The following is a 23,783-nucleotide window of genomic DNA, read 5'->3' on the forward strand; positions in this document are numbered from 1 at the left end:
CTTCTGAAATACTCTATTTTCGACGTCCTATTATCAACTCTACTTGGGTAGCAATGGATTTAATTTAGAGAAACAGTTCAGCAAAACAGATGGGCTGCGTGTCACTTCTGGGCTCCTTCAAGACCTGTTTCCTTCCTGCATTTTGAAAGAACTCACCAATACCGAAGGGAACAATAGTTATGAACCCCATATGCTTTGAATACATAGAACACCTATATTTGAGTCCTAAAGCTGTTTGGCAAGTCCTCTTACTTCTGTTTCTGAGAAAAACTAGGCTATAAGACTCTGTGACCTCTTTGTTTATCATATTCATCCATTCAATACTACTGACGAAGTGACTGCTTTCTTTGATGGCTTGTGATGAGCCTTGCCAAGTTAAATAAAGGGCTCCCTGCTATTAATCTGCTCTGTTAAGGTCTCTTATTTGGCTGAACCTGTTTGTTGAACAACTATAATAGCTATAAATACTTCAGACTAACTCACAGTAGCCCCAAAGCAAAGACAAGCTATAAATTTTCAGGACACATGACAATTTCCAAAGTCTGAAGGAAAAGAAAGAGGCTCACAGCTAAGTGGCTGGACCGATGGTTACACTCTCCAGCTCTGCTTTCAGTCGCCGACAGCACAGAACATTAAAAAGCACACCAAATCAAGACACTAGCCAAAAACATCCTTTAAAGATTAACAAAGAGGGGTGCAACTCCTAACAATGCAAGAGCAATGGGTCTACAGTTTTAAGGACTGCTTACTTCTGAAGCCACTGTCTTCATTGCCGTGACCCGGCACAGCCTCTGTTGCACTGATTTGTTGTTCAGTATCTCTGTTCATGTTCCTGGACAAACAGTGGCCCTGCTGGAGCAGGGAGGGTTGGACCAGATGTCCTCCAGAGGTCCCTGTCAACCTCAACCAGTCTGCGATTCTGTCATCTACCACTAATGCACAGGGACACACGCTTCATATTCAGACCCAGATCCTCCTACACAGCCCGCGAGGCAGGTCGGCTGCTTTTCTGGTGCTTTTTCAGTACTTCTTTCCAGGTCCCTGTTAAGGACTCTTTTGGCTGTTTCCATCCTACCAAGTGTGCATGTTCCTCAGTGCACCCAGGAGTCCTGATCCCCTGGGGACACAAACTGGCTGGGCTGAAAACGCAGGGCATGTCACCTCCTCCTTCTAATCCTTCATAGAAATGCACCTGATAAGAAGTACTAAATGTGGATAACCCTATCATTTATTCTTAACTAATTTAGAATTCTTTAGGGCATTAAAGAAGCTGATAGTAGAAGACAATTTTAGAAATTTTAATAATATACATTGCAGCTTAGCAAAGCTATGTGTTGAAGTATAGTCCGTGTATGCCCAGCTCAGCTTTAATCACTGCAGTAGGAAATGAGACAATCAAAATATGATTCAGAAGAAAGAAATGAGCCTGGGTCTTTCCACTGGCAAATATTAGAAAACCAGATTGATCACAAACAGCCAAGAGAGAGATTTGTGTGCCTTGTGCAGAAGGAGCAATAGGCCGTTCATATTAGCTACAGATTAATTTATTTGTCTTAGCAGACAATGTCCTATCAGTAACGCTGATTATTTTTAAGGGTAAAATAGCAATGTTTTATATTGAAATAAAATAACAAAACAAAGGTTTCACTCTGAGGCAGTGAGCTGAAGTAAGAGCAACATTTCCTTCTTAATAGACTGACCGCTTTGCTATCAGTCTTCAAAGAAAAATACAAGTCGAATCAAAATATTTATATTCTTCCTCATTTACTTTCCTTCTTGTTACAGGAGCTGCTTTTCAGATGGGGGTTAGCAGATGAGCAGTTTCCAATGATGTGGCTCCTTTGGACCGGTATTGCTGATGCCCATGATATTTAAGGGCTACTGGTCCAGCACAGAACTTCTGGGTGGCAAATCCCAACCCTTTCAGAGGGATAGGTGACAACCCCATCAAGATCACCACCAAATGAAGCCTAAGAAAGCTCCAGCAGCATAGGGATTTATTCCTTCCTGATTTTTCTGGGAAGATTTCAACAGGAGAGGGCGGTGCAGGCACAAGTGAACATCTCCCAAGAAATAATTACGCCGATCATAGGTTTCAAAGAGAGAAACTACCTTGGTGGCCCTTCTTCTGGGTTCTCTGAAGGACTGCGTACTCCATGGGTGGAGTTTACTCTGGACAAGTACTGATTTACAGAAAAGTTATATTTTTACTGAAACTGTCCTATAAACAACAACATCTGTTAGAGGAAAGAAATGGATTTTTTTTTAGGGTTTCTCCTTTTCCATTCAAATTCATAGAAACGAGTCTTCAAAGAAACTAGTAGGAGCCTACAGGAAACAGACAGAGCTTTGACACAAACTCTTATCTTGCCTTTTTTTTCCCCAGTTTATTCATCAATTCTCTAACACTGGCAATAATCTCCTATACCATGGATAAATTAAATGTACCAAATGGTTAATATTTTGCGAACTTACTAAACATGTCCTATTTTCCCCAGCAGATGTATCTAAGAGCATCATTTACCCATATTGGACAAACATAAGGAGAACTCCCTTGTATCTTACCAGCTGCAGTAGGCACCAAAAAGGAGGATCACCATTTCAAGTCCTCAGACCTTCCTCAGAAAAACAGAGTGGTTTCTCTTTCAAGCCTTCCATGAAGGCAAGGGGAGAAATGATTAGAAAAAAAATTATATTAAGGTCAGCAGAGGCAGTATCATGATTTCCGTGTTTTCCATCTTCTCCAGATATGGAATGATTTCTTCTAATAATACAGAACAAAGTACTATTTAGCCAGAGAAGTAAATTGAGGCTGTGCTTCATCTTTTTCCTTTGCCAACACAATGGAGCTGTCAGTAATACAACCTTGAATGTGTTCATTTTCACACATTAACCCTTTGAGTCCTGTAAATATAAGCAGTCTTTTTGTCTCACTTTTAATTAAAGTTTTCCTTGTACGCACTCATGGATAACCCTCCCTTTAGCAAATAAAAGCCCTTTTTAAAATTAAAGTTATTACGCTGAAATTATTAACATAACTCCTGGGAAAAATGCATAATCTTTGCATATCAAATGCCAAAATGACTAAGTGAACTATGTTTAATAAATATTATGTTTCCCTTCGAGTTCATACACTTGAGTTGATGACACACTGATAGGTGAAAAATATTTTTAAAGCTCTAAGTATCACAACTTAAGAAGCATTTTAAATTTGACTGGCGTCCTGGTTTTGTGAGTCCCTGAAGTTCTCAAATCTTCCCTCCTCGGGACACGAGCCAGCAGGAATAACTTGGAAAAGACTGGGACTCTTAGATCAACAGCACTTTTCCACAGCTGCCAAGTTGTATGCTGTCCTGCTGCTCTTAAGTGAATCACTGAGCACATTCATCTGCGCTGCCGAGGGGCTGGCATGCCTGCGCTGCTGCCTGTGCTGCTGCCTGCAGCTTGCCGGTACTGATTTTTGTTCTGTTTTGGGGTAGGGGAGGCATTTTTAGTGGGTGCCTGGGCTGGTTGCGTGTTCATCACACACTGTGTGATGCCCACTGAGCTACCACCCACTTGTTACTGGGTTTGACCCCAGAGCTTGGCAAGGGGCTGATTCCTTATTTCAGGGTATCACTATTTTGGTGTGCAGGAGAGAGAATTTACAAAAGGAAATACAAAAAATGCTAGGCCCTATCTCTGTATTTTTGAGGCACATCTTTTCAAGTCTGACTGTTTATTAGCCTCACTTAAAATCAGATCTCAGGCTCTCTCAATACCCCAAAGGGTGCAGCAAAAATAGTTTACATCATTATTTGTTTTGCATATTTAGCAAGAAGATTTATACGTCACTGCCAAAGAAAACCTTGACCATAAAGTTACCACAGGTGAGTGATTCTGCATAGGTGAAGGGAAGACCCAAAAGTAAAAGCAACAGGATTTCATTCAGTCTCCTATATTTATCACCACTCCTCCACCATGGAATCAGCTATGTCCAGCCCTTGATTCACAATATACATCACCACAGTCAAAGGATGCAAAGTCCTTCAGTCCAATTAGGGGATACCTTGATCCGTGACATCCACCTGTCCCTATCTTCTCTTCCCAAAATTCAAGGTGCACTTGCATCCCAGCTGCAATGGTCCTCGGCCATAACTAAAGTTCCTCTATAAGGTCTTTTACCTTTGGAGACTGGTCCTGGTCTAGCCAGGCACCTCAATAAACATATGTCATCTTTAAAAAAAAATAATAGTAAAAGCAAGTTATGAGCACAGTTGTATCATTTAGCAACTAAGTATAGCAGCTGTATTTAAAAGTAGCCACTACCATCCAGTGAAAGCAAATTAATTATTTAGATGTATTTATAGGATTTATAGGGCAACTGAAGCCAAAGCCAGCTAATTCAAATCCTGATAACAGATTGAAGCCAGCACTAGATCCTATACTGTGAAATGAAAAGTCTTTATTAAATAAAGCCGTTAAGGAAGATGATAATCCCTGTGGCCTTAAAAATGAATAAGGTGCAATGTAAATAATAAAAGGCAAAAATCCAATTTTCATGCAGTGAACTTTTGAATACTCCGCTGTTTCCATTAAATTACCTTTTATTCAACATACTGTAATGGCACTGAGGGCACGTCAGGCTTCCTTGTAATACAATTATTGTTCAGTATAAAAACTGGTTTTTAACTTGAAACAGAAATGCGAAATATTTTATTTGGTTTCTCTCATATGTCAAATGACATGAAAATTGAGAACAAAAGCTTCATAGATGCAATAAAAGAGAAAATAAGCAAAGGAAAAATAAACACATGCAAACAAAAAAGACCTAGAATGTGAAGACAAAAGAAAGAAACAGAGTACATAATAGAAGTTTTTCAGTTAATTTTACAGCAATTTAATACTAGGAAATAGAACAGGAAAACAATTTCAGTAACTAAAGTAGCTAAACTTGGATACAGGCCAAATGGAGCTGTAGCACACAGTAAAGGAGGTGAAACTCATCAAAGCTCTTTAACCAGAACAAAATCTGGTGTGAAATGTCTGTTATGCTCCTTCCAAACACAAGGATGATGACAAGAACTTGAGTGCATCAAGTGCCACAACAGCACAGTGCTTGAGTCTGGAGGCGTGTGATCGCTCCCTGGCTCTGCCATGCTGGTAGCAGGTCACTTTGGACGTGCTTTAACTTCTCATCTACAAAGGGAGCACTGGTATTCACTATTTTCTAGAAAGCATTCTGTGGAGTTAAGAAACATTAACTAAAGATACCTCTATTTATTAAATAACTGGAAACTGTAACATAAGGTCAAGAATTCACTATTATTCAGAAACAGAATATCCCTATTGGGAAATTTAAACAATCCATTAAGGATGAGACTATACTCGCTATAGATGTCAAACAATTTTTCCACTATAAACCTTTCTGCATATCAAAAGAATTCCTCCAGCAAAGCTGCAATGAAATAAAGAGACAAGAATGACTCCATATTTATTCAATTCTGTATTCAATTTGGAAGCATTATACCCAAAGAAACCCTTCAGCACAAAAATGCAATTTTCTTTATAGCATCTTCACTGCATCAAGGTGTTTAAGGAATCACCAGTAGAGATCTGAACTACTGTAACCTCCCAAAACACGTAAACATGCATTTTACAATATTTACTTTTCACTGTCTGTAGCTGTGTCTGCCATATCCTATTTTCTGTGCCCATTCTCTGGTCTTAGAGTCACAGAATCCAAAAATGGTTTTGGTTGGAAGGGACCTTCAAAGATCATCTAGTTCCAACCCCCCTGCCATGGGCAGGGACACCTTCCACTAGATGAGGTTGCTCAAAGCCCCGTCCAACCTGCCTTGAATGCTTCCAAGATGGGACATCCACAGCTTCTCTAGGCAACCTGTTCCAGTGGCTCACCACCCTCATTGTGAAGAATTTCTTCCTTACATCTAATCTAAATCTACCCTCTTTTAGTTTAAAACTGTTACCCATCCTCCTATCACTACAGACCCTGGTAAAAAACCTCTCTCTTTCTTATAAGACCCTTTTAAGTATTGAAATGCTGCTATAAGGTCTCCTGCAGCCTTCTCTTCTCCAGGCTGAACAACCGCAACCCTCTCAGCCTTTCTTTATAGGAGAGGTGTTCCAGCCCTCTGACCATTTCATGGCCCTCTTCTGGACCCACTCTAACAGGTCCACATGTGTCTTGTATGGGCACAATACTCCAGGTGGGATCTCACAAGAGCGAAGTAGAGGGCAGTATCACGTCACTTGACCTGCTGGCCACACTTCTTTTGATGCGGTCCAAGATATGATTGGCTTTCTGGGCTGCAAGCACATGTTGCCAGCTCATGTCCAATTTTTCATCCACCAGTATCCCCAAGTCCTTCTCCACGGGGTTGCTCTCAGTCCATTCGTAACCCTGTCTGTACTGATACTGGTGGTTGCCTCAGGTGCAGAACCTTGCACTTGGCCTAGCTGAACTTCATGAGGTTCACATGGGCCCACTTCTCGAGCTTGTCAGGGTCCCTCTGAATGGCATCCCGTCCCTCAGGTGTGTCAGCTGCACCACTCAGCTTGAGGTGTCTTCTGCAAACTTGCTGAGGGTGCACTCAATCCCACTGTCTGTATCATTAATAAAGACATTGAACAGTACTGGTCCCAATACAGACCCCTGAGGAACACCACGTGTTACTGATGTCCATTTGGACATTGACCATTAATGTGGTCCACCTCTGCTCCAATGTTGCTCATGTGCAAAATGGGTAGGGAGCGTCTGGGGTTGCTCAGGAACAGGTCTGCACGACAGGCAGTCTGCCACCCTGTGTGGAGGGGCTCCTGGGGCCAAGAGGTGATGGCCATCGGGCAGAGAGACAATGTCAAGGGGTCATAGGGGTGATGGCAATGGGGCCGGCTGACCTGCTGCTGCCCAGGTGGTTGTGAGCGGCAAGGGGCACCGACAGTATGGGAGCTTGCAGGGGCACAGAGTGGGCCATGGGGGTTTCCTGAGCTGTCACCTCCCATCAAGCCTGAGTGAAAACACAAAGCATCCCTCCACACCTCAAGGCAGAACCAGCAAAACCCCTCCACAGTCCAAACCCACGGAGAGCATGGTGGCAGGGACAGGGCCTCCATGCGAGACCTTTATTACTGTTGAAATTGCTTCCATTTGCTTCTTGTGTGTGCAAAGAAAGTAAATACATGAAATAAGAGTGAAAAGGCAAATCTGCTTATGGCATGCAGACCAGAAAATAGTAACACCTGACAGACGTAATGTGAAGTAATACAGCAACTCCATCAGTGCAAACCATTATCCTGAATAATATTTGCACCAGAGCAATGAAGCAAAGCTATTTGAATGGCATTCCTTGAGTTTTTCTTCCTAGGAAGGAGACTATTCCCTTGCAGCAACACTCTAAAAAACGGCTCTGCTGAGGTGCTACGATATTGCTACTTACTACAGTAGTGATTTCTCACACCTCCCACCAAAACTGAGTCACAGTCCTAAAGAGGCCCCCAAGGCTCTCACATGCCCCTAGGAACAGCTTGGGCATCACAGCTTTTTCACTCTTAGCTTCGAAATCTGCAGTCTCTTTGAGCTACAGGGGCTGAAGGGGAAGAGGAGATGGAAATAAAAAAAGATTTCAGTTCATCCTTTCTACTATAGAGAGACTTTTCCTCTCTTACCACGTGCCTAGTGGCACTGCCAAGTAGCAGATTACTCACTTTCCTTCACTAATTACCAGAAAAAAGCTACCATAAAAAAAAAAAAACCAAAAACCAACAGTGTTTATTTGAAGTTCATTCAGACCAGGCTACTAAACGGCTAGGATATTGCACACTACCATGGTCAGGATCTCCCCATATGATTACTTCCCTCAGTCTGCAGCTACATGACTTCAAAAAGTGAAATACTACTATAGAGGCATCTTTTAATGCACTTCATCAGCCAAGGAAACTCTTCAGGGGGAAATAAAAACAACAAAAAACCCCAAAGTAACCTTTACCATCTTGCCTGAGATTCACTCTGGTCGTTATCTGCTCGCTGCCAATCGCTCTGGGTTTACAAGCTAATGAGACAACTTCAGGCTGAACACAGAATTGCTCTGTGTTTGGCTCCTATTTATTTCACTGGCACTGGAAGGGAATCACTGATTCGGGGAGTCAGCGTCACTGTCCGAAACCTTTAAGTCATGAGCTGACTCATCAAGGAAGCACATGTTCATCAAAAGCATCAGAGCAGCTGAGGAACCTCAAGTCTATCCAGTTTCCCCCAATCTCTCATTTTAAATGTGAGCTCAGACTCTTTTCACCCCAACCCTGTACCAACATAAAAGTTTCCCTCTGATAGGTATGGAGAAGATTGAATGAAATACGCTTCTCCTACACCCAAGATCCTAAAAAAAACCCCACTTTCATCACAATTTTCATAACCAGAGGACTTCTTTCTCAAGTGATCTAATTAAACAGGAAAGGGCCTCTCTGACAGGGATCCTAGTGCAGAAACTACCTAGTGCATCCTAGTGCAGAAACTACCCAGCAGTACAGGAGTGCTGAGGGAATTTAAACTTCTATTTTGTATAAAATCTAACTAAAATAACAAAAAGCCGAAACACATTAAAGAGGCTGGAATAACTGAAATAACTCTTGGAATTTTTAAGCCTCATTTGATGAAAAACTAAGAACTACAGAGTTGAAAAACATCACCGATTGGGAACATCTCCCCTCCTGCCCTGGACTGTGCCCTTTTTATTGTCACCTCCATGCACCCTGAATCCTCCTCCCATGTTCATGGGCAGGAGACAGCCGCCACTGCCGCTGTTTACTAAACAGGTGGTGGCCTACATGAAGAATGGTCAAAGCATGGTGAGACTAGGGAGTTTTAATTCAATGACAAATGTGCCATGGCACAAGCCCACCGACTCCATTTCAGCTGTAGCAACGAGGAAGATGCTCATCAGCAACAGTTGGCCATGTCCCTGCTGTGGCAGAGGTTCCCGATTTCGGAGACGGGGGAACAGAGACTCAAAAAAAGAGAGTTCAATATGCTCTCCAAAAATAGTCTTATTATTGACTACGCTTGAATGCCAACCTACAATGCTGTCAGGGCAAATTCTCCCTAAACACTCCCCTCATATTTTTAAGATTAAGCTATCGCACGAGCTGTACTCCCACAGGAAACCAAACATCCAAAATGATCCTCTCCCATCTTCTGCACGGCCCCATCCTGCCTTTCAGTATGACTAAACACAGTACAGTCATCCCGCCATTAGCTACCACCGAGCCCACCCCTCTCCCAGGGACCCTGACCACTAGCATCACCGGTGACTCGTGAAGCATTTCATCATCCATGTGGAAGAAGCTCATCTTCTGGGTCCCTCTCTGCGCCCACTGCACAGAAAAGAGTGACGATGTCCAGCCTGAAAGCCAGGTTCTGCAATATAGGCTAGAAAGGATGTGTTAATTTGGGAGGTTAACGATTCAACGACCACCCGTGACTGTGCCTCCACTCCTGACACTTGCAGGTGCCCTGGCCCACTGAAGAGTGAGGATGCATTTAGAGAGGGAAGGAGGACAGGAGAGCCATAGCCCACCCCCTGCACGGGCTGTTCCTGCCCATTCCTGCCTGCTGGATGTCTTCGACTGGTGACGGAGCACTGCAGGAAGGGGACGATGACACAGATCCTTTCCTGGATCTTCTGTTATCCTTACTAACAAAGAAGTTTGCTTCTGGCGTTCCTATTTTTAGTAACATTTTAAAGGTGGGCAAAACATTTGGGAGAGGAGATGCATTAAAGAGCATCACAAACTTCCCAAGACCCCAGAGGACCGCAGTGACTCGATGCACCAAACCCATTTCTCACTCTCATTCGGGGGTAGACAGGGCTCATCTTCTCAGCTCTACACACTGCAGAAGGCAGCAAATTCAATGCTATATTTTGTCTTTTAAAAAAAGATAGAATAGGCAAAACCAATTCTTAGCAACAGAGATTTCAGTGGTATAAAATTCATATGAAACAAACATTAGAAGCAGAGAAACTGGAAAGCAAAAGCCCTGTGGCTCTCTACACCTCTGCATCTCGTGTAGTGTGCTGCTGGCAAGACAAAGGGAGGAAGACACCGACCTTCCCCTCAGCTACTTACTTCCTTGTTTTCGAGGCCTGGGATGAGTGGGAGACGGCCATTCAACCCTGGCTGCTGAGTTTTTATTTGTTAATAAGCACAAAATGACCTTTCTCTGGCTGAACAATATTATTACAGATGCTGAAACCTCTACAGCCCCTTCTTTAAAGTGTGCTAAATTATTTTTAATGGTAATGACTACAGTGATAGCCCCACCATGGAAATACATACTCAGATAAAAGCGAGACTGACCGCATATAAAAGGAAGTCCTGTGTTTATCAAAAGAACAGATAAAACTCAAGCTAGGAAAAAATAAACTTTCCTTTCTGCAACATAGATCAAAAGGACCATACTTTCCTTTTAGAAAATAATTTATGGATTTTTCATTATTAAAATGGTATGATTGGTTTGGATTTTACATTGCTGCGTGACTGTGAAATACAAATAATCAGATGTTTTCCACTATGATCTAACACCATGATTACCTACACAGCAAAAGAGAATAAGCAAAAAAAAATTTGTCTCATGGCTGTCAACTATTATTTTACTGTATTTTATGACGTGCATGTATGACTGTATTCTCCAAGGGCTTTTTTATGATTTGTTTTAGAAAGGAAGTATGCGAAAGACAAGGCTCTTCACACGAAAACTCTTGGCTGAAATGCAAGATGCTCTGGACTGAACACGAAGCCGTCCACGCCTGCCTCTTCCATGGCGCGGCGCCCTCCCCGCGTAGAGCCAGCGAGGAGCAGCAGCCCCAGCGCTGATGAATCCTGCCCACTCGACATGCTGCAGCTCACGCTTCTGCCAGGAAAGCCTGTGCTATTTCTGTCTCTTATCTCGTTACATTTTAGCACAAAACTGCAAGGAGGCTCAGCAGCGAGGACCAGAAGAGCCCGTCACGATGGGCCTCAGCATCCTCAAGGGACAGGCACCTCACAGCAGTCTGGTACCCATTCTCCTGCCTCCCCTCCAGCTGACTCCTCCTCCCCTTGCTGGACCATCCCTCCTCCCTCACACGACAAGCACTGATCTGTATTTTTGGGGTGCGAGAGGAGGCTGCGTATGGGATGGGGCCAGTCTTCTTTCAGTGGAGCCCAGTGATAGGACAAGAGGTAACGGGCACAAACTTGGTCATAGGAAGTTCCATCTAAACACGAGGAGGTACTTCTTTACTTGGAGGGTGACAGAGCACTGGAACAGGCTGCCCAGAGAGGTTGTGGAATCTCCTTCTCTGGAGATATTCAAAACTTGCCTGGATACATTCTTGTGCAATCTGCTCTAGGTGAACCTGCTGTGGCAGAGGGGTTGGACTAGATGATCTCTAGAGGTCCCTTCCAACCCCTATCATTCTGTGATTCTGTATGTGCACGTCTATCATCCCTTGAGCAGGCATGCTCTGTCACGGGGAGTCACAGTGGGCGCATGTCCAGAAATGCAGCAGGACCAGCCACTGCGCCGTGACACAACATACACCCATGTCCAGCACATGGTGGCAATACTGCACGATTTACTGAATTGGGTATGGACTCAAGAAGAATGCATGGAACAGGCTTTTCTGTCAAAAAACTATACGTTCAGGGAGATACATATATTACACACACACATATATATATTTGTATGTGTGTGTCTTATTTACAGATAAATAAATGTTAACTGAAGTCAATCAAAACACAATCAATCAAAACAAAATCTTCCTTCTACTTCCTTCTACTTTACTGGGTTAAAATAATTAAAAATTCATAAATTATTACCATCACTGGAAATGAAAATGCATTGATTTGCTGATAGGGATGACAATACAGCAAACCTGATACAAGCTGCAATAAAAGCATTTCAAAACATGTAAGAAGGCAGCCCATAAAAAGGCAGCCTGTTAAAAGCTGTTTCAAAATGAAATTAGAAATTAAAAAGTAAATCCATAAAATCATGTCTTTTCATAGTAACTCACAGAGGAGTTTTTGATTGGAATTAGCCTGAAATTAATCTGCAAATCAACATGTTCAATAATATTTACTGAAACAATTATTTAGTAAAGTAAATACAATAGTGCCTGTATTTGGCTGACTTGGCTGTCACTTGGAAGGCAATCAGGCGGCAGCGCACTAAACACAGCAGTGTCCTTTTCTTTTTCGTTAGGACTGTAATGTCTTTACCCACAGTCCATCCAAACGGCACAATCAACATTTTAGATCTCTCTTTCCTTCTACCCATCTTGCACCTAAACCCACTTTAATGATACATCAACTTCAGCAATTAATAAACCTTTGTCCAGAAGGGAAAAGACTTTAACAGCTTAATGAGACAGTAATACATATTAAAATTAATATTATTCAGATGATGTGTCTATTCTAGTCCTCCCTCTGAAAATAATGGAGACTGTAGGAGAAATGATCATTAGCATTTTGATAACAATCTTGCCAGCCTTTGTTAAAATATTTTCTCTTTAAACTAAAACTGGGATTTGTTATCTCATGCAAGCAGACCATTCTAAAATTGGCAACGGCCAATTCATATTGGTTTGGATCAGATCTTTAAAAGACTTGGAAAAAAAATTAATGCTAACTTGCCTGAATAATCAGACTCTCATGCCTGTTGCTGTAGCAGCAGAAAGACACTCTAAGCATCCACTAAGAAGCAGCCTCTTCCCATAAGCACCATTTTTGTGCACAGAAAGGCACTCCTTAACCATATACAGCATTAGCTTCACTTGTCTGATAAATCATATTCCAGCTGACAGCCAACACAAGGGACAAATTCCTCACTACCACAAATCCTTAAGGTATCTTTAAAATGAAACGTGGCTGAATGCTGTGGAGCAGGAAAGGGCTTTGCACCTTTGTCCCGTCGCCTTCGAGAGCAGACAAAAATTCCTCAGCATCCCCGCGTCAAGTTATGTTACGCGATTACCATGGAGAAAGAAAACAGTCCATCTCTCCGCTCTTTTTTTAATTAGCGAATCCCACAGCATTCCCTCTTCTGGCACCCAGCGCTGCAAGCCAGACTGCAAGCCTTCCAGTTTCCAAAACGGGACAAGATAGAGACCTGCTGCCGAAAGAGCTTTACAGCGTTCATGAGGACATGCGTCCCTCAGAAACCCTGCTCTTGGGTCAACCACACAGAAACAGACCAGTCACACCAAAAATCCCAACCGCTCCGACGGGACAAGAAGCCAGACTTCGGCAGGGGCCAATCCATGCTTTGAAAGTGCCAGAAACCAGTGGTGAGACAAACACGACCATGGTTTTCACTATTTAACCCCTCGATAGCTGCCCTGTAGATGCAGTGGACCCCCAGCAGAGGAGGGGTGCAGCCCCATCAGCTCCCAAAATTAGGCTGCTCATCGCCTGAATTCACAGGTGACCCCGACTAACAGCGACCAGCACACAGCAAGCTCTGTGGAGCCGATGGAAGTTATGCTTAAAAGACTGGGCAGAAAGTGCTCTTAATTCCAGATGTTTTACATTTTTCCCTCTACTTTTGAAAACAAAATGTCTTTTTAATACCAAAAGTAATATTCCCTCCTTCTGTCCTCCCCCTGAACTGAGAGGCATGTCATGTACATGTATCGTTAAATTCATGTCTGTTCTTTTTAACCAAATAAAAATGTTCAAATTACATGCAAAGACAATTAGATTAAATTATTGGGCACACACTGTGTGGTTTTTTTAAAGCTATTCAAACAATTTTAAAGTTTTTTCAGCAATGCTCTAGCAACATAAGCAAAACTTCCCGCAAAGAGGAGGTAACGAGTTTAACATTACTGCTGAGGAAGACGGTAACGGAGCCAAGCGAGTAAAACTAGCACATCAGCAACCCCCCCGCTGCCCCAAACTGTCAGGAAAAGGCACGGCTCAAGCTGTCAGAGGAATCTGAACTGGCAGAAGAAAGAGGATCTGGGGTTGGTAAATGGGGAGAACCTGTTCCCAGGCCCATCTGCACGATGCACTAGGAAGAATTTTTTCTCGTTTTTTTCACTCTCCTTTTTTTGGTTTCTTTTGGCTTTTTTTACTTTCTTTTTTGCATAATGGTCAGGCCAGTAACTTTCCAGCCAAAGTACCAGTCTGCTCCACGCAAGAGGCGTCTGTAATCAGGAGCAATTTAGTTTGGTGCAAGACTCGGGATAAACAGGTCGTTTTCAGCTGGCACTGCATTTCCCCGTGGCTCCCTCCCCAGCTGCAGAAGCACAGCTGCTGTGGGAGCTGGGGCAAGGCCAAGGTCACGCTGCTTGCTCAAATCCCGTAGTTTATCTTCGTCCAGGCTCTCATGTCCTATTAGAACTAGTCTTGGGCTCTTCCCATGACAGCTTCCCCCAGATTGGGAAAACCTGTTGTAAAATATCAGATTTTAACAAGACCGCATTGAAAACGCTTGCAAAAATTCAGCTTGATATGTGATGAGTGAGTGCCAGAAAGCTGAAACCGCATGCATCCCGAACAGCTCTGGTCCGCAGAAGTCACCAAGTCCCTGAAACTGAATGAATCCAGTGCAGTAGAAGTCAGCAATTACAATGTTGCAATGCTTAAAGACATTAATCAGAGTGAAATATTAGTTGTAACCGGCCTTCTGAAGCTTAGGGAAAGGCTTCTAAGAAAGCATGATCTACGACTTCAAAAGAAAGTGGCATCCCATAGTTATGGCTATCACAGGTTGGTTACTGAAGTGCAAGAGGGAATTATGTTTTTTATCTGAAATTTAAGCAGTGCTTTCTTAACAGAGACAGTATGAAATGTTGAACAGAATAGTGAAATTAGAGGTGACATTCTAAATACAACAATGCAAAACTCCAGAGGTACCCAGACAGACTTTTCAAGTTGAAACTGTAATGTGATTATTAACCTAAAATTATGAGACAGTGAACGAAAATAACTCTAGACTGTAAGAAAAGACCTTCCCAGGGCATAAAATCCTCCATGTCACAAATAAAAGATTGTTGTAGCATTTTATGGGGCAGCTTATTGACCGCAGGGACACAGCTTTGTCTAGAAAGAGCACGCGTAGCCTCCCCCTGACCTGCAAGTACAGGCACAGGGCATTAGCAACCAGCGCCTTCAGCCAGTCTGACCTGTCGGGCACCTGGCCAGCACCAGGAGCCTGCCTGAACATGAACTGATAAGATCAGCAACAAGGAATACACTGTACTGGTACAGCCCATACACAGACCTCATTGCTGCATCCCTGCACCGATGTTCCCCGCAAACGAAGTGCAGCATCTCTGCCAAACCCCATTCAACAGCACAAAACAACTGTCGAAGCTTCAGTGTATACAGTTGGCGCTTTTTAATCTCCCCAAACCCCAGCCCCTCTAGTAATAACTCTGCGTTTGCAGGGCAGCTTCACTCCGAAGATGGCGAAGCACGTGACAGTGGGTGAGTGCTACTGGGGCAGATTTTCAGCTGGGAAATGTGAGGCTCAGAAAGTTCATGCAGCTCGCTGGAGGTCAATGGCCACGCCTTGCACAGGACCATGCTCCCCATGCCTCTTCAGCCTTAAAAACACAATGGTGCTGTCTCCCCAAACAGCAGAGGTTTAGGGGAGGTGGGCAAAAATTGCCAGAATTAAAACATGCACAGGATCTCAGAGTCTTGAAAGTCTATCCATTTTCTCCTTGAGTAACCAGCTACCAAACACCGAACACTGTCATACGCTCAGCGTTACCGGCGTTTGTCATGAATCACTCAGAGAGATGACATGCAGGGATTAAACTTAGCATTCACATTCGACAGCAAGAGGAGTCCCACAGAGGCGTGCCAGACTGACACAAACTAATAGGGAGGGTCTGGGGCTAGCGGCACAAAGTCCTCTCCACAAACCCACGACTCTTCTAGGTGTGACTGAGCCACTGTTGGCCATCCCAGTCAGGAAAGAAAAGTCCACTGTCAACACTGGCACCCTTTGGTCACATCAGGCCCATCATGCATTTTTCTAGCTTGCAAGTAAAAGTTAACAGCATCATCCAAAGACGGGTAAAAATACTCCATCTCTGGAAAACATAATGGACGTGAAGATGACACCTGCAAATGGCGGGTTTTCTGAAAAGCGTAAGAGCTCAGTGAAAGATGAATTTTCCTGACTCACCCCCTCAGCAATGCCCTCTCCTATGCTCACTCACCTCTGTGAGGACAGCTTTAATTGTTGAGATTTTAAATACTCCTGGCTATATTTTTTGCAATACCCTTTATTATGGTTGCTAATCTCCTGCGTTGAAACACATTTTTAGCCATCTGCCAGAAAAAAAAATCCTCAAGATCAGAGACTTTGACACCTGGAATATCAGTCCTATTTGGATGGCTTTACAACAAAGTTCAGGCACTGGCCAGCCAACTGCGGTATCAGACGCAAATAAATCAGAGACGAAGAACAGAAGTAAGGTAAGTCCATGGGCCTATGCATACTGAGCGCTGCTGACAAGAACAGCACTCCTATCTGTGCAATACTGATCATCAAAAAGCCAAGCTGAAGAGTCTCATCTGCCCAAGACAAAGTGTGTCCCCTAGAAAACCCACTGCTGCTTGTAACAGATATAAATGCATATAAATGCCAGACTACGTCCGCTTCCTCTTGTGTAACTCAGGGTGGGATCTTCACCTGATAGACAAGGTACCCAAGAAGGAAATGTGGCAGCTGAAAATCACTGAGAGGTCTGCTCCATGTTCAATCCACTGTAACCAGTGTAGGATGAGGCCGGACTCTCACAAAAAATAATGACTCAATGTCTGTTCTGGATAATTTCTACAAACAGAGCAACTGAAAAGCCTAGGTAGCAAATTAGCGCTGCTCCCTCTGCTTGCGAAACTCCTGTGAAGCCAAAGGTAGTAACCTTTCCTCTGGGCTAGCAAACGGCAGCCTTCCATCTGAAATGGTGAAATAGCTCTGCGAAGCTGATGCATGGGAGAAGCATCCAGTGCAACGCAGGGGAGCACAGCCCATCCGTCACTTCACTCAAGCACGCTGACACATCATTTTCCTTATGCACACATCTTACTCTCTACTGTTACCTATACCTCCGTCTGGTAACGCACCACATGCCTATCCATCACTTCGGCCATGTTCTGTCTTCTGGGAAAAACAAGAGACATGTTTTGTTTTTCTAGGTTGTTCCTTTTTCATGCAAATGTTGTTCTCAGTTTGTATTGCAAGCAAGCAAGCAAGCAATAAGCCCTGCACCTGGAGTGGGAGATGCCTGGTTTGGGAGGAAATGACTAAAGACTTGCATTCATTTAGCTGGCTCTTAGATCTTGAGAACTCCTGAAAAAAATGCTAAGCGATAAACTGCAATAATTGTTTAAAAAAAACCCCAAATACCAAACCCCACACTCAGTAAAGAAGGCAGATTTACCATAATGCCTCAACAGTCTAAGGGAGCCTTTTACTTTGACAGAACCTGAATTCCCTGAGCGGTTCGACAGTGGTAATGGAAACAGAGGAGCCAATAAATTACAACCTTGTGTGTAATGCGCCTACCATTATAAACCGCTCTTAGCCTCCTGCTTTATCCCCTGGGGGGGCCACTCTAACAGTTGCTGGATTTCCTTTCCCTCATTCTTCCAGTGTGCTCTTTCAGCAGTCGGACCCTTTTGTAATGTCTAATACGATACTCTGCATTTACATAGCATCTTTCATGTGAACATCCCAAAATACGCTCTATCATTTAGAAACAGACTATTGGTTTTTTACAGGCTGAAATGGAGGCATTGGGAGACTAACTGGCTTACCAAAGGTCACATACCACTATATATCAAGAGAATCCCAAATATTTTTCAAGCATATATTAGTAGGCAAACACCACTTCAGTATCTCTCATACTGAAGATGTATACCACGTATCTCACAACACCTACAGTATTTCACAAGCGTTTCTGAGGAATGGTCTTAGAAAACTTTTGGAAGAGCCCCAGTTCATCCCCAGCCCAGCCCCTCCCACGCTGGGTTTCAGCACTCTGGATAGACCAAGTCTGAGATAAACTATGGGAAAAGGACTGAAGACCTGATAAAGAAATACAACCCCCCCAGATTTTTACCAAAGTGATAAACAACATTCATTGATTTTAGAAAATACTGTCTGTGCAAAGCAGACTTCCCCAAAGTATAAGGTGTAGAAGCAAAATGCAGGCATAATAGCAACACGGAAGCTGGCCCTGCTCTGTCTTCTAAGGTTAATTAAAACTCTCAGAGAAACAGATCCCTGGTGTGATTCTAACATATCGGTCCAAGGATCTGGGCAAGACTGAAGTCTGATAGAAGTGACCTTGGCTCTCTGCCATTACATTTCACAATGAGCATTTTCCTTCCTAACCAAAAAAGCCCATAATGGTATGTCCCATTTTATATACTGCATTACCTAAAATGAAAGGTATTAATTAGTAAAATAGTGTGATTTGCATTTAAGCCTCAGGCAGCAAATCTACAGCAATTTCTGAAATTAAAAAAACCCACCATATATCATAAAGAATTGCTTCAGCTCTCTCCAAGGGAGCTAAGCTGTCAAAGACCAATGTAAGACCGAAAGGGATACAATTCTGCTTTTCGGTATCAGCCTCAAGAGGCCTAATTCTAGGCTGGTTTGTACCATCTATTGTTTAGTACAGAGAGAGGTGCTGTACTCTTGTCTCCAGGAGAGCTCAGCAATCAGCTGTATCAGCAGCTCCAAGGAGGATTATTCTCCCCTGCTGCTTTTTTTAAAAGCAGATTAGTTCAGACTTTCTTTCACTGTAATGAACCTTGTAAGGATCAAGCACATTGCATTGATTTCCAGGCTAAAATCATGCGGTCAGTCAAAAGGCCAAGCAAACAGTTTCACAGACCCACTCTGCCCCAGCAGACCCTCTGGCCCAGAATCACCCATTAGCCCCAGCAAGGGGGAAAAAATGCTGTTGTTAACCATAAAAGCCAAAATGTCATTCTCAGGTCATGTGTAACTTTGCTTTCTATCAAATTCAGATGGGTAACAACCCACACAGAAACAGACAACAGAACTGAAGATGCTCACCAAAGTGCTGTTCCAGCAAAGCCAGAAAACAATAGAACGCGATGTGGTTTTATTTACTATATGATATCTGCAATAACGGTTGGGAAGTAACTTCTTAAAAACCTGACAATTTATAGTAAAATAATGAAAATTCAACTTCTCTAAAAATTTGCATTAACATACAAAATTACTCTCAAGTAACTTTCCCCATCAAGCATTTCCTTACATGTACACCCCCCTGTAACATCCTAGCTTGGCTAGAGAGGAAAGGCAGGAAAACCAGAGACTGTCTTCTTGCTGGATGGTCACAAAAGCTTGGTCAGGGTGCAAGAGCCTGCCTCCGCAACATGAACCCTGAGGTGTAACAGGCCTTCCATGCAGACCCTACTTCCCGTAAGAGAAGGCTATCTGGACATCAAACCAGACCGTGAGGATATCGTATTTTAAACAATCTAATGAATGCAAACTTCCCTTTTTGTAATGCTGAAACTCAAGATGACAGGAGTTGTCTGCTATGACAAAGCCGCAACCCTAAGCTTAGTTGAAAAACAAATAAGCAAAAAAGCAGAGAGCAGTATCCCATTCCCTTTCTTCTTTAAATTCGACAAGTCATTATTAAATACCTGAAGATCATTGGAGTCTACAGCTCAGTAATAAAGGATCTACCCTTCCAGAAATATTGCCAAGCATATTTCGCTTCAGACTCCAAAATTGAATTTTACGGAACAATGTATGGCATTTGCCATCATTTCCTGTAGGCAAAACTTCAAAACACCAGTACAGGTCTATTCATTTTTCTCAGAAAAAAAGTAGGAAATGAATTAATTGAAACATTTACTACAGCAATACAACCTCACAAGGAATCTCTGTATTGACCTTTCCAAATCAAAAGCCTTTACACTCAACTACAGCTCAAACAGATTTCATGAAAGATCAAAGACAATTAACTGTATCCATTATATATATGACATTAGAAAGAAGATGAAGTTCACAGTCTTCAGAGCATCGCCATTCCAAAGTTTCCTAAAGAGGTCCTATAGCGAGTGAGTTTTATCATATCGAATTATACAATAATCCAGAACGCTGGGAGGAATTGATCTTGTCCCCTCTGAGTCAATGAAACCCTCGCCATTGATTTTAAAGGGAGCAAGATCGGGCACTCGACTGCAGTTTTAAAATAAATGCATGCAAATGCTGCAGCACTCTCCTTCAATAAATCACACATCTTATACATAAAAATGAAATTACGTTCCCTTGGGAGGGGAAACTTCAGCTTCAGACCCCACTCAGTCCTGGCTGTCGGAATGACCCTGCGGGGCTGTAACCGCACAGGCAGCCGCGGAAGAGGAGGGCAAAACTCGGGGGTGAGATGATAGGGCCGGGTACGGGACCGGCCGAGTATTCCCAGCGACTTATCCCCGCAGGCAGCACGAGAGCGGGAGCCAGCTCCTGCCTGCACCTGACAGACACCTGGCAGAGGCCGACACGCCGGATAAAAGCGCTTTCGAGGCACTTTGTGTTTCTTAACTCCGGGAACCACGTCCAGCTCTGCTGCACCGGGGGCTGCCCCGGGACCCGTCGGGGCGGGAGCTGCCGGACAGCCGCTACCAGCGCCTGCGGGGCGTCCCGGCGCGGCCCCGGCCCTTCCCGCCGCCCGGGGCCGCCCGGAGTATTCTGAGGACATCCCCGGCCGAGCCTCCCCGAGCCTCCCATCTTTACATCGGGGGGTCAACGGCAACCGCCGGCCACGGCGCGGTGCGCCGCCGGGGGACGGCCTCCGCCGCCCCGCGGGACGTCCCGCCGGCAAAGCGGGACCGCCCGGCGCCCCGCGCGGACGCGCGCACGCCCGGCCGCGCTCCCCCGCCCCGCCGGAGCCCCCCCCCGCCCGGCCCGGCCCGGCACCCACCTTTCCCAGCAGGGCGCTGCGGCTGGCGGCCGCCAGCTCCCTCAGGCTGGCGGCGGCCGAGGCGGCGGCGGCGGCGACGGCGCTGGGGGCGGCGGCGGGCTGGGGGTACGCGGGGGCCGCGGCGCTGGGGCTGCCGCTGGCGCCCCCGGCGGCGCGGGGCCGCTGTCGGATGCCGTCCAGGAGGCGGACGAGGAGGATGTTGGCGGGCAGCTCGTCCACGCCGCAGCCCACCAGGATGCGGCACTCGGGGCAGCGCAGCTCGTGGCGGGAGCTGACGATGCTCTCCAGGCAGCGGCGGCAGAAGGTGTGCTGGCACGGCAGCACCTTGGCCGTGGTGTCCAGCCGCTCCAGGCACACGGAGCACTCCAGCAGGTCCAGCAGCGACGACTCGTCCATCGCCGCCGCCGCCGCCGGCTCCCGCTCCGCCGCCGCTCCGCCGCCGCTCCGCCGCCCCCTCGCCTCCGCCTCCGCCCCCGCCCCGCCGCCGCCGCCGCCTCCGCCTCCCCTCCGCGGGGCAGCGCAGGGCCCCGACGCCCCTAGGGCCGCCGCGGCCGGCGGCGGCGGGGGGGGGCCGGCGGCGGGGCGGCGGGGGCCATCGGGGCGGCAGGGGTGCGCGGGGAGTCGGCGGCGGGGCTGCCCCCGGCGGCGGGCCGCGGTGACCTCGGGGGCTGCCCGGGCGGCGCTGCCCACCGCCGTGCGGCGCAGCGGCGATGCCAGCGGCGCGGAGCGGAGCGGAGCGGAGCGGAGCGGTGCGGAAGGAGGGCACCTGCCTGCCCGCGCCTCCTCCCGCCGGCCGGCGCGGCGCGGCTCAACAGCTGCGGCGGGGCCCGGCGCGGCCCGGCGAGCCGCCCGCCGCGCCTCCGCGCGGGGCGGGGAGCGACGGGGAGCCCCGGGGGGGCGCCCGCGGCACGGCGGCCGCCCCGCGGGCGGTCCCTGCCCGCCCCGCCGCCTCGCCGTCGCTCCATGGCTCCCTGTAACCCGACCCAGCAGGGCTCGCCGCCCGCCTTCCTCCGCCGCCGCTCCCTCCTCCTCCTCCTTCTCCTCCTCCTCCTCCTGGCGGAGGCTGCCGGACGGGCCGCGCGGCCGCACGCTGCCCGGGGCAGGCGGAGGAGACCCCCTCGGGGCAGCCGAGGACAGCCGGGCGGGGGGGTGGGGGAGGCCCTGCGGCTCGGGCCGGGCCGAGCGCCCCGAGAGGAGCGGGGGTCGCGGGGCCCGCGGTGGCCGCGGTGGCGGACGCCCGAGAAGGGGTCCGTGGGCACAGCCGGCCCCGGGGGGAGCAGCGCCTGCCCCGCGGGCCGGCAGCGGGGCCGGGGTCTGCGCCGCCGTCCGGCCCCGCCATCCCTGGCGGCGCGGCGCCCCCTGGCGGGCGCCGTGGAGCGCAGCGCGGGGCCCCGGTGCCTCGCCCCCTCCCACCCCCCGGGTGCTTCGGCGCGTCCCCAGATAATCGCGCTTTAGTCGTTATTGAAAGGTGAAAATAAGAGCGAGCGTCGCGCACCTTCTCCCCGCCGGGTGTCATGAGCGCCGGTCCGCTGCCCGCCCCGGCGCGGTCCAGTCTCCAGCCGGTACCCGCGTCCTGGATGCAGCAGCGGGACTGTGCCCGGGGTCCGGTGTGAACTGGTGTTCAGGCCTTGCTGGAAGGAGCGAGACCCTGGCATTTCGGAGTAACTGATCCAGGTGGTAACCGCAGGAGATTTTAAAAAATACGCTGCAGCCACTTGCATGTGTGGAGTATGAACAGAACTTCTCCTTAGAGAAGCTGCCGGGGAAGCCCCATTCTTCAGATAAATGTTTCTTCTGAAAAATCCCTTTTTGGCTAATGTTTGACTATTAGTATGATTAAGAGGCTTACTTAAGCCAGAAGCGACTATTGAAATACATCGTAATTTTGCCAAAGACCATTTTCATTTGTGGCCCAATCCCTAACCCAAGCTTTCTTCTGTACCTGGGCCTGTGGCGTAACAGAGCACTTTTGGATCTTGGGATTGCAAGTCAAGCGCTTGCAGAAGCCCTCCTATTCCTCTGTCAAGTGACACCTTTAAAATTGACTTTTTGTGAGAGTTGTGTCAGGAAGGCTGCACAAAATCTTTCTGTCAGCTTTATGACTCTACAGTTAACTTCTGATGTATATAGCAAGATGACCCTGTTGTGATAAGGGTAATCTAGACACTGTACAGTAAAATTTAATAAATTTCAGTGTGCAAAAAGCCATGAATCTCTTGCTGCTCTTGGGTTACTCTAGAAGAGGAGTACGTGTAAAGCTAAAGAAAAGCTCCTTATGCAGAGCTTAGATCATTATTTGTTGCTGAGTAATGTCCAGTAATCTAACCTATGTCCTTGCAGAGGGAAATTCCAAACTCACCAGTTTCTAACTATAAATAATACTGATGCCTGGAGAAATGTGAAATACAGTATCAAGGACTTGGGCTTTCTCTGGAGTAAAACTGTTAATTTATGAAAAAGGAGTAATGGAGATTCTTTAAGGATAAAAGGCGTTGCTACAGCAAAGAGAGGGAAATACTGGAAAATCTGTAATGAAATGCATAATTGTTTCAGCACCTCAGATTCCTTCCTTCAAAGGTGAGAACTTAAATATCACTGTCAAAACATATAAAGCAAAAGCGCTCTGTTTCACACCACTGTAAATCCAGAGTACCTCCAGTGGTACTAGAAGGGCGTGTTTCATCCATCCTTCCTTCTGGTTGCTCCAGGGCTTTCAGCCAAACCAACCTGTCACCAAGTCTCCCAGAGCTGCCCAGTTATATATCCCTAAATCAGGAAAAACACTCTGGAGTACCAGCATCCAAA

General features: G+C 46.3%; 1 protein-coding gene across 1 annotated transcript in view; it reads right to left on the minus strand.

Moving 5' to 3' along the window:
• SH3RF3 (SH3 domain containing ring finger 3) overlaps window positions 1–21,374 on the minus strand; it is a 257,751-nt gene extending 236,377 nt beyond the window's left edge. Inside the window, exon 1 of the mRNA XM_059821159.1 lies at window positions 20,979–21,374. Coding sequence (XP_059677142.1) covers window positions 20,979–21,374 — 396 coding nt within the window. The remainder of the gene's footprint in view (window positions 1–20,978) is intronic.
• Between the last annotated feature and the right edge of the window lie 2,409 nt (window positions 21,375–23,783).

The sequence above is a fragment of the Gavia stellata genome, chromosome 1, assembly GCF_030936135.1.
Source record: "Gavia stellata isolate bGavSte3 chromosome 1, bGavSte3.hap2, whole genome shotgun sequence".
NCBI classification, from domain to species: Eukaryota; Metazoa; Chordata; class Aves; order Gaviiformes; family Gaviidae; genus Gavia; species Gavia stellata.